The 16,563-nt window shown below is 43.7% G+C and overlaps 1 protein-coding gene across 13 annotated transcripts in view; it reads right to left on the bottom strand.

Annotated features, from left to right (window-relative positions):
- Positions 1 to 16,563, bottom strand: part of heatr4 (HEAT repeat containing 4) — a 215,762-nt gene that overhangs the window by 140,501 nt on the left and 58,698 nt on the right. For 9 of the 13 annotated variants that reach the window (XR_011886603.1, XM_072263529.1, XM_072263497.1 and 6 more), the window contains 3 exons: positions 16,283 to 16,417; positions 9,777 to 9,974; positions 9,042 to 9,202 (listed from right to left, as the gene is read on the bottom strand). Coding sequence is in view for 12 of the 13 variants with exons in the window: in XM_072263529.1 (XP_072119630.1) it covers positions 9,042 to 9,202; positions 9,777 to 9,974; positions 16,283 to 16,417 (494 nt within the window). In the remaining variant the exon portion in view is untranslated. The remainder of the gene's footprint in view (positions 1 to 9,041; positions 9,203 to 9,776; positions 9,975 to 16,282; positions 16,418 to 16,563) is intronic. The other 4 variants (XM_072263520.1, XM_072263593.1, XM_072263538.1 and 1 more) reach the window with 3 other exon arrangements.

The raw sequence follows: 16,563 nt of genomic DNA, 5'->3' as shown, positions 1-16,563 counted from the left end.
CAGAATAGCTGATTGTGGGCTTGTGGCTCAACCACAAGCTGCTCTAAAAAGCCATCTCATAGGCACTCTAGACATTCCCCCTCCTGAAATCCAGCACGAACCTGATTTTCCCAATCTACCTGCATATTGAAGTCCCCCATGGCTATTGTAACATTGCCCTTTTGGCATGCATTTTCTATCTCCCATTGTAATCTGTAGGCCATATCGTTACTACTGTTTAGGTGTCTGTATACAACTCTCATCAGGGTCTTTTTACTCTTGCAGCTCCTTAGCTCGATCTACAATGATTCGACACCTTCCGACACTGTGTTACCTCTTTCTAATGATTTGATTCCACTTTTTTCTAACAGAGCAATGCTGCATCCTCTGCCTTCTAGCCAGTTCTTTTGATACAATGTGTATTCTTGGACATTAAGCTCCCAGCTATAATCTTCTTTCAGCCATGATGACTATGACATCATACATGCCAGTCTGCAACTGTGCTGCAAATTCATCTACCTTATTCCATATACTGCGCACATTCAAATGTAACACCTTCAGTCCTGTATGCACCCTTTTCAATTCTGTTTGCCTTTTACATTGCAACTCATCCTGTTGACTGTAATTTTGCCAATGAACATCCTCTCCTGACTACACATTGCCTCTGTTTGTAAACCAGCTACTTCATCTCCAGTACTAATATCTGCCTTTCCTCCAATACTTCTTGCATTGAAATATATGCAGCTCAGGACCCTGCTCACCATGCTCAACCTTTTGATTCCCAACTTTGTCTAAGGTCTTACCAACATCTGTCTCCACAACCTCTCCACTAATTGTTCCGGCACTCTGGTTCCCATCCCCCTGCAAGGCATTTGATAAGGTACCCCATACAAGGCTTATTGAGAAAGTAAGGAGGCATGGGATCCAGGGGGACATTGGTTTGTGGATCCAGAACTGGCTTGCCCACAGAAGGCAAAGAGTGGTTGTAGACGGGTCATAGTCTGCATGGAGGTCAGTGACCAGTGGTGTGCCTCAGGGATCTGTTCTGGGACCTTTACTCTTCGTGATTTTTATAAATGACCTAGATGAGGAAGTGGAGGGATGGGTTAGTAAGTTTGTTGATGACACAAAGGTTGGGGGTGTTGTGGATAGTGGGGAGGGCTGTCAGAGGTTACAGCGGGACATTGATAGGATGCAAAACTGGGCTGAAAAGTGGCAGATGGAGTTCAACCCAGATGAGGGTGAGGTGGTTCATTTTGGTAGGTCAAATATGATGGCAGAATATAGTATTAATGGTAAGACTCTTGGCAGTGTGGAGGATCAAAGGGATCTTGGGGTCCGAGTCCATAGGACATTCAAAGCAGCTGCGCAGGTTGACTCTGTGGTTAAGAAGGCATACGGTGTATTGGCCTTCATTAGTTGTGGAATTGAATTTAGGAGCCGAGAGTTAATGTTGCAGCTATATAGAACCCTGGTCAGACCCCACTTGGAGCACTGTTCTCAGTTCTGGTCGCCTCACTACAGGAAGGATGTGGAAACCATAGAAAGGGTGCAGAGGAGATTTAAAAGGATGTTGCCTGAATTGGGGCGCATGCCTTATAAGAATAGGTTGAGTGAACTTGGCCTTTTCTCCTTGGAGCGACGGAGGATAGGTGACCTGATAAAAGTGTATAAGATGATGAGAGGTATTGATCATGTGGATAGTCAGAGGCTTTCTCCCAGGGCTGAAATGGCTGCCACAAGAGGGCACAGGTTTCAGGTGCTTGGGAGTAGGTACAGAGGAGATGTCAGGGGTAAGTTTTTTTTACTCAGAGAGTGGTGAGTGTGTGGAATGGGCTGCCAGCAACGGTGGTGGAGGCGGATACGATAGGGTCTTTTAAGAAACTTTTGGATAGGTACATGGAGCTTGGAAAAATAGAGGGCTATGGGTAACCCTAATAATTTCTAAGGTAGGGACATGTTCGGCACAACTTTGTGGGCTAAAGGGCCTGTATTGTGCTGTAGGTTTTCTATGTTTCTAACTCTAGTTTAAACCCCACTGTGCAGCATCAACAAACCTTCCTGCTAGGATATTAGTCCACTTCCAGTTGAAGATTAACCAATCAGAGTTCCGTTGTCCCACCTTGTTTAAAATCGTATTCCAAAACAAGGTGGGCAAGTGAAAACTTGATTAGTTGAAAACTAACCAATCAGGAGGGATGGACAATGGGAGTTGAGCATATATGCCACCAGGCTAGAAACATCTAGTTATCATCCTTGATGAAGATTACAGAGCTGGTCATGAAAACATTGGTTGAAATCAACACCTGGACCTAGCTAGAAGAGGAGTTTATTTTTCATACATGCCTGGAAAGCACTAGATCCTTTTTATTTGTGTATTGATTTATGAAACCCTCCTGAATGCATTTACCAAATTCAGCCCCATCTAAACATTTTACATTAAGAAGGTCCCAGTTTATATTAGGGAAGTTGAAGTCTCCCATGACAACAACCCTATTGTTTTTACTCCTTTCCTTATTCTGTATATCTGTTCCTCAATAGCCTGATGACTATTGTGAGGTGTGTAGTACAACCCCATCAAGGTGATTGCACCTCTCCTATTTTTGAGTCTTACCCATATAGACGCTGTGGACAAGCCCTTCCTTGTGTCTCCTCTGAGTGCAGCTGTGATCGCCCCTGATTAGTCGTGCAATTGCCCCTTTCCCCCTTTTTTACCTCCCTCTCTATCTTCTCTAAAATATCGAAACCCTGAGGTATTCAGCACGTGTTCCTGATCCATGCTCTAAGTTCACCACTTTTACCCATAATACTGCAGACATTAAAATACACACTCCTCAAATTTATACATCCCATCATATCTATTTCTTTGCTCCTGTCAGTTTTTACTAGCCCTGATATCCATCTTCCTCTGCATCCCTCCACCTTTGGATCCGGTGCTCTGGTTCCCATCCCTCTGCCAAACTAGTTTAAACCTTCTTGACTAGTGAACCTCCCATCAGGGTATTGGTTCTCCTCCAGTTTAGTTGCAATCCAACTCTCTTCTACAGGTCACCCCTGCCATAGAAGAGGTTCCAATGATCCAAGAATCCAAAACCCTGACCCTTGCACTAGTTCCTCAGCCACTCATTCATCTGTAGCATGTGGCACCAGGATTACTATCTTGGAGGTCCTGCTCTTCAGCATCTCTTCAGCAGGACTAATTCCCCATTTCTGCCTATGTCATTTGTGCCAATGTACAGCATGACCTCTGGTTGTTCACCCTCCCCTTGAGAATATTCTGCAGCCACTCTTGAGACATCTTGGACCCTGAGAGGCAACACACCATCTTGCATCTCTTTCACAGCCACAAAATCTCCTGTCCATCCCCCTATCACTATTACTATTAGTAGGTTCCTATCACTATTACTCTACCTGACTTTGCCTTTTCATGTTCACCTTCGGAGTCAGCCACAGTGCCACTGGGTGCTGCTGCTGTGTCCTGATAGTTATCCCCCAACAGTATCCAAAGGGATACGCTAACTGCTGAGAGAAATGGCTACAGTGAAACCCTGCACTGACTGCTTACTCCCTTACTTCTCCTGGTGATCACCCATCTACTATCTAAAACCTGCACTCTGGGTATGATCACCTCAGTGGAAGTTTCATCTATGAACCTCCTGGATGGTCCTAAGCATATCTAACTCCAGCTCCAGTTCCGGTTCCAGTTCCTTGACTTTGTCAGTCAGGAACAGATGTTGGGTGCACTTCCTGTAGACGTAGTCACCAGAGAGCCTGTTAGGTACCCTTAAATTCCATATCTCACAGCAGGAGCATTTCACTGCCTTAACTATCATCCTACCTACACTGAATAAATGACTAAGAATATACATATATACAGTGTCTTCTCTCCAAAGCCTTTTGAGTTTTGCACTCATCTAGTTTTCCTGGAGTGGTATGCCAGTATAGTGGTTAGCACAACACTTTACCATACTGACAACCCAGGTTCAATTCCTGCTGTTGCCTGTAAAGAGTTTGTACGTTTTCCTCATGACCACGTGGGTTTCCTCCGTGTGCTCTGGTTTCCTCCCACAATCCAAAGATGTACTAATCGGTAGGTTCATTTCTCATTGTCCCATGATTAGGCTCAGATTAAATTGGGGGCTGCTGGCAGTGTGGCTCAAAGAGCCACAAGGGCCTATTCCATGCTGTATCTCAAGAAATAAATAAACAAACATATTCAGTCTCTTTTTTCTGAGCTTGTTAAATCTTTGGTTCTAACTTCTCAAGCCTATGTATCTAATTAACTAGCTCTCCCTAGATCCCATATGATCTAATTTTCCATAGCAGCCTACCACGCATGGATGGCTTGGTAGTGTAGCAGATAGGATCACTCTGATGGCTCAATCAGGGACGGGAGCAGCACACAGGGACGAGGTTTCTTGCAGGCCGGCTGCACTCGTTTAAAAGGAGAGCTTTGTGGGTGTTTGGTGTCATTCCAGTGGCCCAATCAGGAGTGGGAGCAGTGCAGAGAGAAGCAAGTAAAAGTACAGAAGGGACAAGTGGAGCAGCCATTGTTAGAGTGGGCCAGTGGTGAGACTGGGAGTGTCAGGCTTTGGCTCAAAGGAAGCTTCAGCTTGGAAGAGGCATTGTCTCTAGGGAAGTTATAAGTTTCTGTTAAGTTTCCCTTCTTTCTTACTGTATCAGGGGTACTTAGTGCAGTTTAAATGGCCGTTGTGTGTTATTCATGCCAGATCTAGTTCCCTGGGAGACTCAGATTCTCCCAGGGAACTAGATGTGCATGAAGTGCATTCAACTCCAGTTCCTTGTTAGGGATCTGGAGCAGCAGGTAGATGACCTTTGGCTTGTATGGGAGAGTAAGGAGATCATCAATTGGAATTACAGGGAAGTAGTCAGTTGCAGGAGGTGAGTAGCTGGGTGACTGTCAGGAGAAACAAATGTGAAAAGGCAGAGCATCCCTGTGGCCATTCCCCTCAATAATAAGCGTACTGCTTTGGATACTGTTGTGTGGGGTGACCCTGGGGAATGCCATGGAGACCAGGTTACTGGCACTGAGCATGGGTCTGTGGTGCAGAAAGGAAAGAGGGAGAAGAAGGGAGTGGTAGTGATAGGGGACTCAATAGTCAAAGGAACAGACAGGAGATTCTTTGGATGTGGACACCTGAATGGCATATTGCCTCCCAGCTACCAGGATCAGGGACGTCTTGGATCACGTCCACAGCATTTTGGAGATGGAGGGAGATCAGTCAGATGTCTTGGTACATATTGGTACCAATGACATAGGCAGGAAAAGCAAAGATGTCCTGAAGAGAGAATTTAGAGAGCTAGGCAGAAAGCTGAGAAGCAGAACCTGCAGGGTAGTAATTTCTAGATTGCTACCTGTGCCACAGGTCAGGGAGGGTAGTAACAGGATGACTTGGCTGATAAATGCGTGGCTGAGAAACTGGTGCAGGGCACAGGGCTTCAGGTTCTTGGATCAATGGGATCTCTCCTGGGGAGGTTTGACATGTACAAAAGGGATGGGTTGCACCTGAACCAATATTCTCATGGACTGTTAGAGCTGTTGGGGAGGGTTTAAACTAATTTGGAAAGGGAATGGGAACCGGAGTGAAGGGACTCAGGATAGGAAGGATGGTTAAAAAGCAAAGATAACACCAAGTCAGACTGTTGGGAAGGGCAGGCAGATGATAGGACAAAATTGCAGCCAGAAGGGAGAGTATCAGTACATTAGGGATGCAAAATCAAAAATGGTAGCAAATACAGTAGTCAAAGTGTTATATCTCAATGCACTGAGTATAAGGAATAAGGTGGATGATCTTGTTGCACTGTTACAGATTGCCAGGTATGATGTTGTGGCCATCACTGAATCATGGCTGATGGGTGGTTGTAGTTGGGAGCTGAATGTCAATGTCCAAGGTCACACAATGTATCAGAGGAATAGAAAGGGGTGGTGTGGGTTTGCTGGTAAAGAATGGCATCAAATCATTGGAAAGATGTGACATAGGATCGGAAGATGTTGGATGGTTGTGGGTTGAGTTAAGAAACTGCAAGGGTAAAAGGACCCTGATGGCAGTTATATACAGGCCTCAAAACAGTAGATGGGATGTGGACTACAGATTACAATAGGAAATAGAAAAGGTCAATGTTGTGATGGTCGTGGGAGATTTTAACATACAGATCGATTGGGAAAATCAGGTTGGCAATGGATTTCAAGAGTGAATTTGTTGAATGCCTACGAGATGACTTTCTGGAGCAGTTTGTCATTGAGCCTACTAGGGAATCAGCTATACTGGATTGGGTAGTATGTAATGAACCAGAGGCGACTAGGGAGTTTAAGGTAAAGGAACCCTTAGAAGACAGTTATCACAATATGATTGAGTTCAGCTTGAAATTTAATAAGGAGAAAGTAAAGTCTGACATAGCAGTATTTCAGTGGAGTAAACAATGGTATGAGAGAGGAGTTGGTCAAACCTGATTGGAAGGAGATGCTGGCAGGGATGTTAGCAGAGCAACAATGGCTTGAATTTCTAGGAAAAATGAGGAAGTTGCAGGACATGTGTATTCCAAAAACAAAAATACTCAAATGGCAAAATAGTATAACAGTGGCTGACAAGGGAAGTCAAAGCTAATGTAAAAGCAAAAGAGAGGCATACAACAAAGCAAAAATTAGCAGGAAGATGGAGGATTGGGAAGCTTTTACAAGCCTACAGAGAACAACTAGAAGAATCAATAGGAGGGGAAAGACGAAATATGAAAACAAGCTAGCAAACAATATCAAAGTAGATAGTAAAAGCTTTTTCAAGTATATAACACAATAAAAGAGAGATGAGAGTGGATCGTTAGAAAATGAGGCTGGAGAAATAATAACGGGGGACAAGGAGATGACAGATGAACTAAATGAGTATTTTGCATCAGTCTTCATTGTGGAGGACACTAGTAGTATGAATGATGCTGAAGAGTGTGAGGGAAGAGAAGTGAGTGCAGTCACTATCACAAGGGAGAAGATGTTCAAAAAACTGAAAAGACCTAAAGGTACATAAGTCACCTGGACCAGATGAACTGCACCCTAGGGTAGCGGTAGAGATTGTGGAGGCATTAGTAATGATCTTTCAAGAACCATTGGACTGTGGCATGGTTCTGGAGGACTGGAAATTTGCAAACGTCCTCCACTTTTTAAGAAAGGACAGTGGCAGCAGTAAGGAAATTCTAAACCAGTTAGCCTGACCTGAGTGGTTGGGAAGATTTTGAAGTCAATTGTTAAGGATGAAGTTATGGAGTACTTGGTGACTCAGGACAGGATGAGAAAAAGTCAGCATGGTTTCCTTAAGGGAAAATCTTACCTGATCAACCTGCTGGAATTCTTTGAGGAAATTACACATAGGATAGATAAAGAGGATGCAGTATATTTGGACTTTCAGAAGGCCTTTACAAGGTGCCACACATGTGGCTGCTTACCAAGTTAAGAACCACTGGTTTTACAGGAAAGTTATTAGCATGGTTAGAGCATTGGCTGATTGGTAGGAGGCAACAAATGGGAATAAAAAATATTCTTTTCTGGTTGGCTGCCAATGACTAGTGGTATTCTGCATGGGCCGGTGTTGGGACCACTTCTTTTTATGCTGTATGCTTTAGATGATGGAGTATATGGCTTTGTTGCCAAGTTTGTGGATGATATGAAGATTGCTGGAGGAGCAGGTAGTGTTGAGGAAACAGGAAGGCTGCAGAAGGACTTAGACCAATTAGGAAAATGGACGAGAAGGTGACAAATGAAATACAATGTTGGAAAATGCATGGTCATGCAATTTGGTAGTAGAAATAAATGTGCAGACTATTTTGTAAATAGGGAGAAAATCCAAAAATCTGAGATGCAAGGGGACTTGGGAGTCCTTGTGCAGAACACCTTAAAGGTCAACTTGCAGGTAAAGTTGGTGATGAGGAAGGAAGTGCAAGGTTAGCATTCATTTCAAGAGATCTAGAATACCAGTGCAGGAATGTGATGCTGAGGCTTTATAAGACACTGGTGAGGCCTCACCTTGAGTATTGTGAACAGTTTGGGGCTCCTCATCTTAGAAAAGATGAGCTGGCATTGGAGAGGGTCCAGAGGAGGTTCACAAGGATGATTCTGTGAATCACATGAGGAATGTTTGATGGCTCTGGGCCTGTACTCATTGGAATTTAGAAGGATGAGGGGGATCTGATTGAAACCTTTCAAATGTTGAAAGGCCTAGACAGAGTAGATGTGGAAAGGATGTTTCATATGGTGGGGGAGTCAAGGACAAGAGGGCACAACCTCAGGATAGAGCGGCATCCATTTAAAACAGAGATTCAAACAATTTTTTTCAGCCTGGCAGCTATGGAAACCAGGTTGCTGGGCGCATTTAAGGTGGAGATTGATAAGTTCTTGATTGGCCACTGGATCAAAGATTACAGGGAGAAGGTGGTGGGTGGGGAGAAAGGAATTGACCATGATTGAATGGCAGAGCAGACACGATAGGCCAAATGACCTAATTCTGCTTCTGTATCTTATGGTCATAACACTATTACAATACCAGCAACACAGATTCAATTCAAACACTGTCTGTAAAGAGTTTGTACTTTTTCCCTGTGACCTCATGGGTTTCCTCCAGGTGCTCTGGTTTCTTTCCATATTCCAAAGGTGTACAGGTTGGTATGTTCGTTGGTTACATGGGTGTAACTGGGTGGCACAGGCTTATTGGGCTACAAGGGCCTGTTAACATGCTTATCTCTAAATTTTAAAAAATGTACAATCCTATCAAAGGCACCATCATTCCAGCTATAGACCCAATGAGCTTGCTGCAAGCCTACCCCCCCTTAGGTTAGCACCTCTAGAATGAACACTTTCCATGACAGATCCAACCACCCTCAGACTATCATCTCCCATCTTCACAAGTTTCCTTGCCTGTAAGGCAAAGCTTGCTAGTCCAGAGATCCTGGACTAGAACTTGACCATGAATTCTGAGCCTATATGTGCCTTTGTTTGATGGTAGGGGGTTAAGCAGCGCATTTGTCAGAGCTGTTACTCTTTGGTATCCTGGTTCACATACCGTCTTCTCAGAGAGTGGGCCCAGGATGAGACAGACTTGCTTTGCAGTCTGAGTATCTGGTGTTTCGAAGAGATGCTGGATAATTCTATTGACCACAGGATAACTATCATCACCAGTGAGGGCCAGGCTTTGTGCTGCAATCCAACGATCAGACACATCTCCTGGAGTTTAAAAAGAAAGCATTCATTGCTTGCGACTCCAACATTATTTCAGGCACCAATACAAACCAGTGATCTGCAACTTCTTGCTTCAAATGACTGGAAACCAAATGAGAAATCTCAGAGAAATAGTGGTTGGGATGGGTGAAAATTGAAACAATTAATCATGATACTGTTAGTTATGGCTCTATGAGGGCTGATTGGCCTCCAAGAAGGAAGCTGACATGAGGCTTCAGGCCTCAGATCCGAGTACAAGAGCACACCTGCAGCAGTGTGAATGGGCACTGCTGTCAGTCAGTGAATTGTTCAGCTGAACCAGGTACATGTAGAAGATCCCACAGCACTAATGATGAACAGCAGCATTGTTCTTACCTATGCCCTGACTAGCATTTATACCTCACAAACATACCGATGAAAAATAATTTATCTTGTTATTATTCACTGCTGCCCCACTGGCTCTCATCCTTTCTCCAACAGAACAATAACTATCAAGAATATTTGTTAGCCATTTTGAATGAATGTGAAGGGTACTAGATAAAATTCAAAGACCCTTATGTCACATAGAGATGGTCTTTACCATGAAGGAGGGTATCCTGAAGAATCTCTTCGACTTTTTCATTCATTTTCTCCATCGTGATATGACAAATTGCTGCAGCAAATCTCACCCGATGGTTGCTACTGGTCAGGGCCTTACTGATGAGCGACATGAGAGCCTCTGGGATAGCCTGAACTTCATTATTACCTCTTGAGAAAATGTGGATACCTTTTCTACAATCTACAATAAGTTAGAGGCATTTAAAAGTATTTAGTTTGATGAAATATGTCATTAATTTGTAAATACTCTTATTGCTCCTAGCATTCTGTTCTATGTTCACTTATTAATTTGGATTTTTCTGCACTTTGCCATTATATTCAACAAGCAATTTTATGAAAGGAATGGTGCTAGTAGTATTGAGGCATAAAATGGGGCCTGATCAAGTGTGTATCCCGGGACATTGTGAGAAATAAGAGAAGAAATTGTGAGGGTCCTGACAGAAGGAAGATATCACAGAGACCCTTAAAGACATCGCCATTGTTAGCCAGTGATGAAGTTCCAGAAGACTGAAGATGACTAATGATGTTCCATTGTTCAATAAGGGTAGGAAGACAGGCCAGGAAACCACAGGCCAATGATCCTGACTTCAGTTGTGGGGAAGTTGCCCATGGAAATTCTCAGGAACTAGATCTACCATCCTTTGGATAGTCAAGGCCTGATCATGAATAGTCAACATGGTTTTGTGCATGCAAGGTGATATCTGACGAATCTTTTGGAGATTTCTGAAGAAGTAACTAAGGGGATAAATGAAGGTAGGGCAGTGGATTTTGTTTATACAGACTTTAGTAAGGCCTTGAATAATCCTTGATCAGCTTTGCAAGTTGCATGGGATTCAGATGGAATTAGTGAGTTGGATTCAAAATTGGAAGCAGAGGGTGATAGTTGAAGATTGATTCTTTGTCTGGGGCTTGTAATTAGTGGGGTGCCACAGGGGTCAGTGTTAGGTTTTCTGTTGTTCATTCTTTATAGAAGTGATTTAAATATGGATGTATATAGTGCGATTAGCAATTTTGCTGATAATACAAAATTAGAGGGTGTTGTTGATTTTGAAAAAGATTAAAATGAATTGCAAGGGGATCTTTATCAGTTAGGTAGGTGGGCTGAGGAATGGCAAATGGATCAATTTAGGCGATGCATTTCGAACAGTGAAAATAGAATAGGACTTACACAGTACAATTAATGGCAGTGCACTGATGAACATTTTGGAACAGGGGAATCTGGGAGACCAAGTACACAGCTCAGTGAAAGCTGCCGTGCAAGTAAACACAATGGTGAAGAAGAGAGCTGAAGAAGGCATTTCACCAAGTCAAACAGTGGGGACATTATGTTGCTGTGATACAAAATATTGGTGAGGCCACAACTGGTATATTATGATTGTTTTAGTCACCTTGCTCTTGGAAAGGCATTGTCAGCCTGGAGAGGATGCAGAAGAGATTTACAAGGATACTTCCTGGACCAGAGGACCTGAGTTTTAGGAAGAAATTGGCCACACACAGTGATCTTCATTCTTTGGAGAATAGGAGAATAAGGGCTGACCTCAGAGAAATTTATGAAATCGTGGCAGGTATTGACAAGATAACAGAGGAGAGGTTTAGAAGAAACCTAAGAAATAACCTCTTATAGCAAGTACCCAGAATGAACTGCCAGGGAATGTGGCTGAGGCAGATACAATTACAACATTTAAGAGCTATTTGGATAATTACATGGAGGGGAAGGTGCTTGGACAACACAGACAACTGGTAACAGCAATGATGTTATGTTTGACATGGGCCAGTTGGGCTAAAGGGCCTGCTTACAAGCTGTTTTTTTTTTGACATGTATTTCTTTATACCTTGCATGGTACTGCTGCCATAAAACAAAAAAAAAATTCACAACATTGATAATAAACTTGATTTGAGTGTCTAAATAGTGAAACAGCATTTCCCTTCACACAAAGCCATGTTAACTTTCTCTTATCAGTTCCTGCCTTTCCAGATTAGAAACATAGAAAACCTACAGCACAATACAGGCCCTTTGGCCCACAAAGCTGTGCCAAACATGTCCTTATCTTGGAAATTACCTAGGGTTACCCAAGCCCTCTATTGTTCTAAACTCCATGTACCTGTCCAGAAGTTTCTCAAAAGACCCTATTGCATCCGCCACCGGCAGCCCATTCCACGCACTCACCATTCTCTGCATATATAACTTAAACCTTCCAAGTACCTTAAAACTATGCCCTCTTCTGTTAGCCATTTCAGCCCTAGGAAAAAGCCTCTGACTATCCACACGATCAATGCCTCTCATCATCTTATACACCCCTATCAGGTCACCTCTCATCTTTCATCGCTCCAAGGAGAAAAGGCCGAGTTCACTCAACCTGTTTTCATAAGGCATACTCCCCAATCCAGGCAACATCCTTGTAAATCCCCTCTGCACCCTTTCTATAGTTTTCACATCCTTCCTGTAGTGAGGCGATCAGAACTCAGCAGAGTATTCCAAGTGGGTCTGACCAGGGTCCTATATAGGTTCAACATTACCTTCCAGAACAGATCCCTGAGGCACACCACTGGTCACCAACCTCCATGCAGAATATGACCCGTCTACAGCCACTCTTTGCCTTCTGTGGGCAAGCCAGTTCTGGATCCACAAAGCAATGGATCCCATGGCTCCTTACTTTCTTTCTCAATACTTTCTCAATAACTTACTTTCTCAATAAGTCTTGCATGGGGTACCTTATCAAATGCCTTGCTGAAATCCATATACACTACATCTACTGCTCTACCTTCATCAATGTGTTTAGTCACATCCTCAAAAAATTCAATCAGGCTCGTAAGGCACGACATGCCTTTGACAAAGCCATGCTGACTATTCCTAATCATATTATGCCTCTCCAAATGTTCATAAGTCCTGCCTCTCAGGATCTTCTCCATCAACTTACCAACCACTGAAGTAAGACTCACTGGTCTATAATTTCCTGGGCTATCTCTGCTCCCTTTCTTGAATAATGGAACAACATCCGCTATCCTTCAATCCTTCGAAACCTCTCCCGTCCCCATTGACGAAGCAAATATCATCGTTAGAGGCTCAGCAATCTCCTCCCTCGCCTTCCACAGTAGCCTGGGGTACGTCTCGTCCAGTTCCGGTGAGTTATCCAACCTGATGCTTTCCAAAAGCTCCAGCATATCCTCTTACTTAATATCTACATGCTCAAGCATTTCAGTCTGCTAAAAGTCATCCCCTGAAAGTTAAGAACCCATGGTATTAGAGGACAGTTACTAACATAGTTAGGGCATTAGCTGACTGGTAGGAGGCAGTGAGTGGGGATAAAAGTATCCTTTTCTGGTTGGCTGCCAGTGATTAGTGGTGTTACGCAGGAGTTGGTGTTGGGACCACATCTTTTTATGCTGCATACAAGTGACTTAGATGATGAAATAGATGGCTTTGTTGCCAAGTTTGCAGATGATACAAAGATTGGTGGAGGGGCAGGTAGTGTTGAGGAAACAGGTAGGATGCAGAAGGACTTAGACAGATTTGGAGAATGGGCAAGAAAATGGCAAATGAACTTTGGTAGTAGAAGTAAATGTGTGGACTATTCTCTAAACGGGGAGAAAATCCAAAAATCCGAGATGCAAAGGGACTTGGCAGTTCTTGGGCAGAACACCCTAAAGGTTAACTTGCAGGTTGAGTCAGTGGTGATGAAGGCAAATGCCATGTTAGCATTCATTTCAAGAGATCTAGAGTTACAAAATACACCTGGGCTAAGATGTTAACTGTCCTGTGCTATCACCAGTGGGATCATCAGTTGATCTGCCACCTGTCTTCAGGAGTTTCGGCCCGCTTATGTTCAAGACTCCCTCGAGGTGGTGGGCCAGCAGTGCTAAAGCTTAAAAACTTGGCATCTGCCTCTATCAGAGTTGTTGGTCACTTCCATCCAACAGATAGTCTGCTCTTCAGGTGCCTATGCAACTACTGAAGGGGTTTACAAGATATGTATACACTGTCTGACTATCTGCCCCTCTGGACATACTTGGTCCACACCCCATGCTGATCCTTTCTCTGCTGCCTCAGCTACAGCCCTGCTGGTTGACTTGATCTCTCTTCTAGTGAAGCCAAGGTCACACAGCCACTTCTGGAGAGTGAATGCAATAAATCCACAGCAGCCTACTTCGAATGGATAGCATGAGACCTTCCACCCTCTGTCTCTGCACTCTGATCTTAATTCTGCATACTTGGTTAACTTGCGCTCATGGGCTTCATCGATGTTGTCTTCCCAGGGGACTGTGAGTTCACCAATAACCACTTCTCTACTGGTGTCAGACCATACGATTATATCTGGACGCAATGTGGTGAAAGTTATTTGCTCCGGGAAACTGCCCTTCCCATCCAGGTCAGCCTTGACACACCAATCATTGGCTGAAGAAAGTATGCTTGATCGTGAACCTGCGCTGTACACCCTTTACTTGGAGCCTTCTTTCACAAATGATATGCGATGTTCTGTGCAGCATGGGGCATGAGATAAGTTGTGCTGCAGTACTCTCTGCTCTACAGCTTCTGTTACAACTTTGAGAATGTTGTTATGTCTCCAAGTGTACATGCCACTGGAAAGATTGACTCTGCATGCACTCAAGATATGTTGAAGTGTTCCCTTCTCACCACAAGCAGCACACCTGTCTGTCCTATCTTCATACCAGGTGCTAAGGTTGGCAGGTGTTGGGAGCAGATAGTACGCTGCTCTGCACAGAAAAGAAATGCGGAGCGGTTCCATCTGCCACAGAACATTCCAAGATGGATATCGTTGTTCAACACTTTCCCACCAGGTCCAAGCCCCTTGTTTGGCCAGGCCAGAATACAGTGAGGCTTTATAAGGCACTGGTGAGGCCTCATCTTGAGTATTGTGAACAATTTTGGGCCCCTCATCTTAGAAAAGATGTGCTGGCATTGGAGAGGGTCCAGAGGAGGTTCACAAGGATGATTCTGGGAATGAAAGGGTTATTGTACAAGGAACGTTTGATGGCTCTGGGTCTGTACTCGCCGGAATTCAGAAGGATGGGGGGGAGGGGATCTTATTGAAACCTTTTGAATGCCTAGACAGAGTAGATGTAGAAAAAATGTTTCCCATGGTGGTAGAGTCCAGGACAAGAGGGCACAGCCTCGGGATAGAGGGGCATCGATTTAAAACAGAGATGTGGAGAAATTTCTTTCGCCAAAGGGTGGTGAATTTGTGGAATTTATTGCTACGTGCAGCTGTGGAGGCCAGGCCATGAGGTGTATTTAAGGCATAGATTGATAGGTTCTTGATTGGACATGGCATCAAAGATTACGGGGGGGGGGGGCAGGGAGAGGCCGGGAACTAGGGTTGGGGAGGAGATAGAGAAAAACGACCATCCATGATTGAATGGTGGAGCAGACTCAATGGGCCTGATGAACTAATTCTGCTCCTGTGTCCTATGGTCTTATGGTCCAAATCCCCTCCCCTAGGGATTTATCCACCTTGTGCTCCAGGATAGCTAATAGTGACCTAATCCACATGATGACACTTCTTAATTCTGACCTGCTCCAAGTTATTCACAAACTCTACCCTGAACTTATCATCTTCCACATCTTCCTCGGGAAGTAAGATGACAAATTTTTATCTGGGACTTTGTCTATTTCCCCTGAATCTACTCACAGGTGACTCACTCCTTCCCTATCTACCCTCCTGCTCCCAATATCCTTATAGGATGTCTTGGGATTTCTCCTTAATATTGTCTGTCAAAGATCATCCCTGATTCTTATCTTAAGTTTTCTCCTACTCTATATTCATCAAGACACTCAGTTAATAGCAGTGCCCATTTTTATTTTGCTTCCTTTGTTCCCCTGATCATACTTTCATTAAACTGTCATCCAAGGTTCCCAAATCTTGCCATCTTTGTCTTTCACCTCTATGAGAATATACCACAACTGAACTCTTACACATTCTCTTTGAAAAATACTCCAACCTGTCAGACGTTGTTGTATCTGCAAGCATTCACTCCCAATCTACATTCGTCAGTTCTCTATATTTAAGAGGGAGTTAGATATGGCCCTTGTGGCTACGGGGATCAGGGGGTATGGAGGGAAGGCTGGGGCGGGGTTCTGAGTTGGATGATCAGCCATGATCATAATAAATGGCGGTGCAGGCTCGAAGGGCCGAATGGCCTACTCCTGCACCTATTTTCTATGTTTCTATGTTTCTCTTATGCTGCTGAAGTTAAACTTCCCCCAACATAGAATCTTAACTAGAGGACCAACCTTATCTTTTTCCATATCTAACTTGGAGGACTCACCACTCCCATTGCTACCAAAGACTGCAATTTCTTTAGACATATCAGACAAGGATAACAACAGACACCTTCAACTTTTAGAGCAATACATACTAAACACTGGAGGAACTCAGCAGAACTGGCAACATCTATGGAAATGAATAAGTGGTCAACATTTCAGGTTGAGACCCCTCATCAGGACTTTTAGATATACAAGTTAAATAAAACCTTTACTTTCTTCCAGCTTTGGGTGCTCAATTGCTCCTGAGGCACAAGTTGCTAAGGCATTGAGCTGAACGTGACTGTGCACTGTCCTCAGGTTGCTCTCCAGCTCTTCCAGAGTGGCATCCTGCCAGTGAGAATCTAGCAAAAGGAAGACATTGAAATTGTACATCACAGTACTGGATTCTTCTTTTACTATTAAACCATGAATCTTAGCACTATACAAAACAGGCTGTATATCTCACCATCTATCACTGTTTCTCAAATATTTTACAGGTGTTGGTTTC

This window comes from Mobula birostris, chromosome 1, assembly GCF_030028105.1.
Source record: "Mobula birostris isolate sMobBir1 chromosome 1, sMobBir1.hap1, whole genome shotgun sequence".
Taxonomy (NCBI): domain Eukaryota; kingdom Metazoa; phylum Chordata; class Chondrichthyes; order Myliobatiformes; family Myliobatidae; genus Mobula; species Mobula birostris.
The sequence above is the reverse complement of the archived record's forward strand: the minus strand, read 5'-3'. Positions and strand labels throughout refer to the sequence as shown.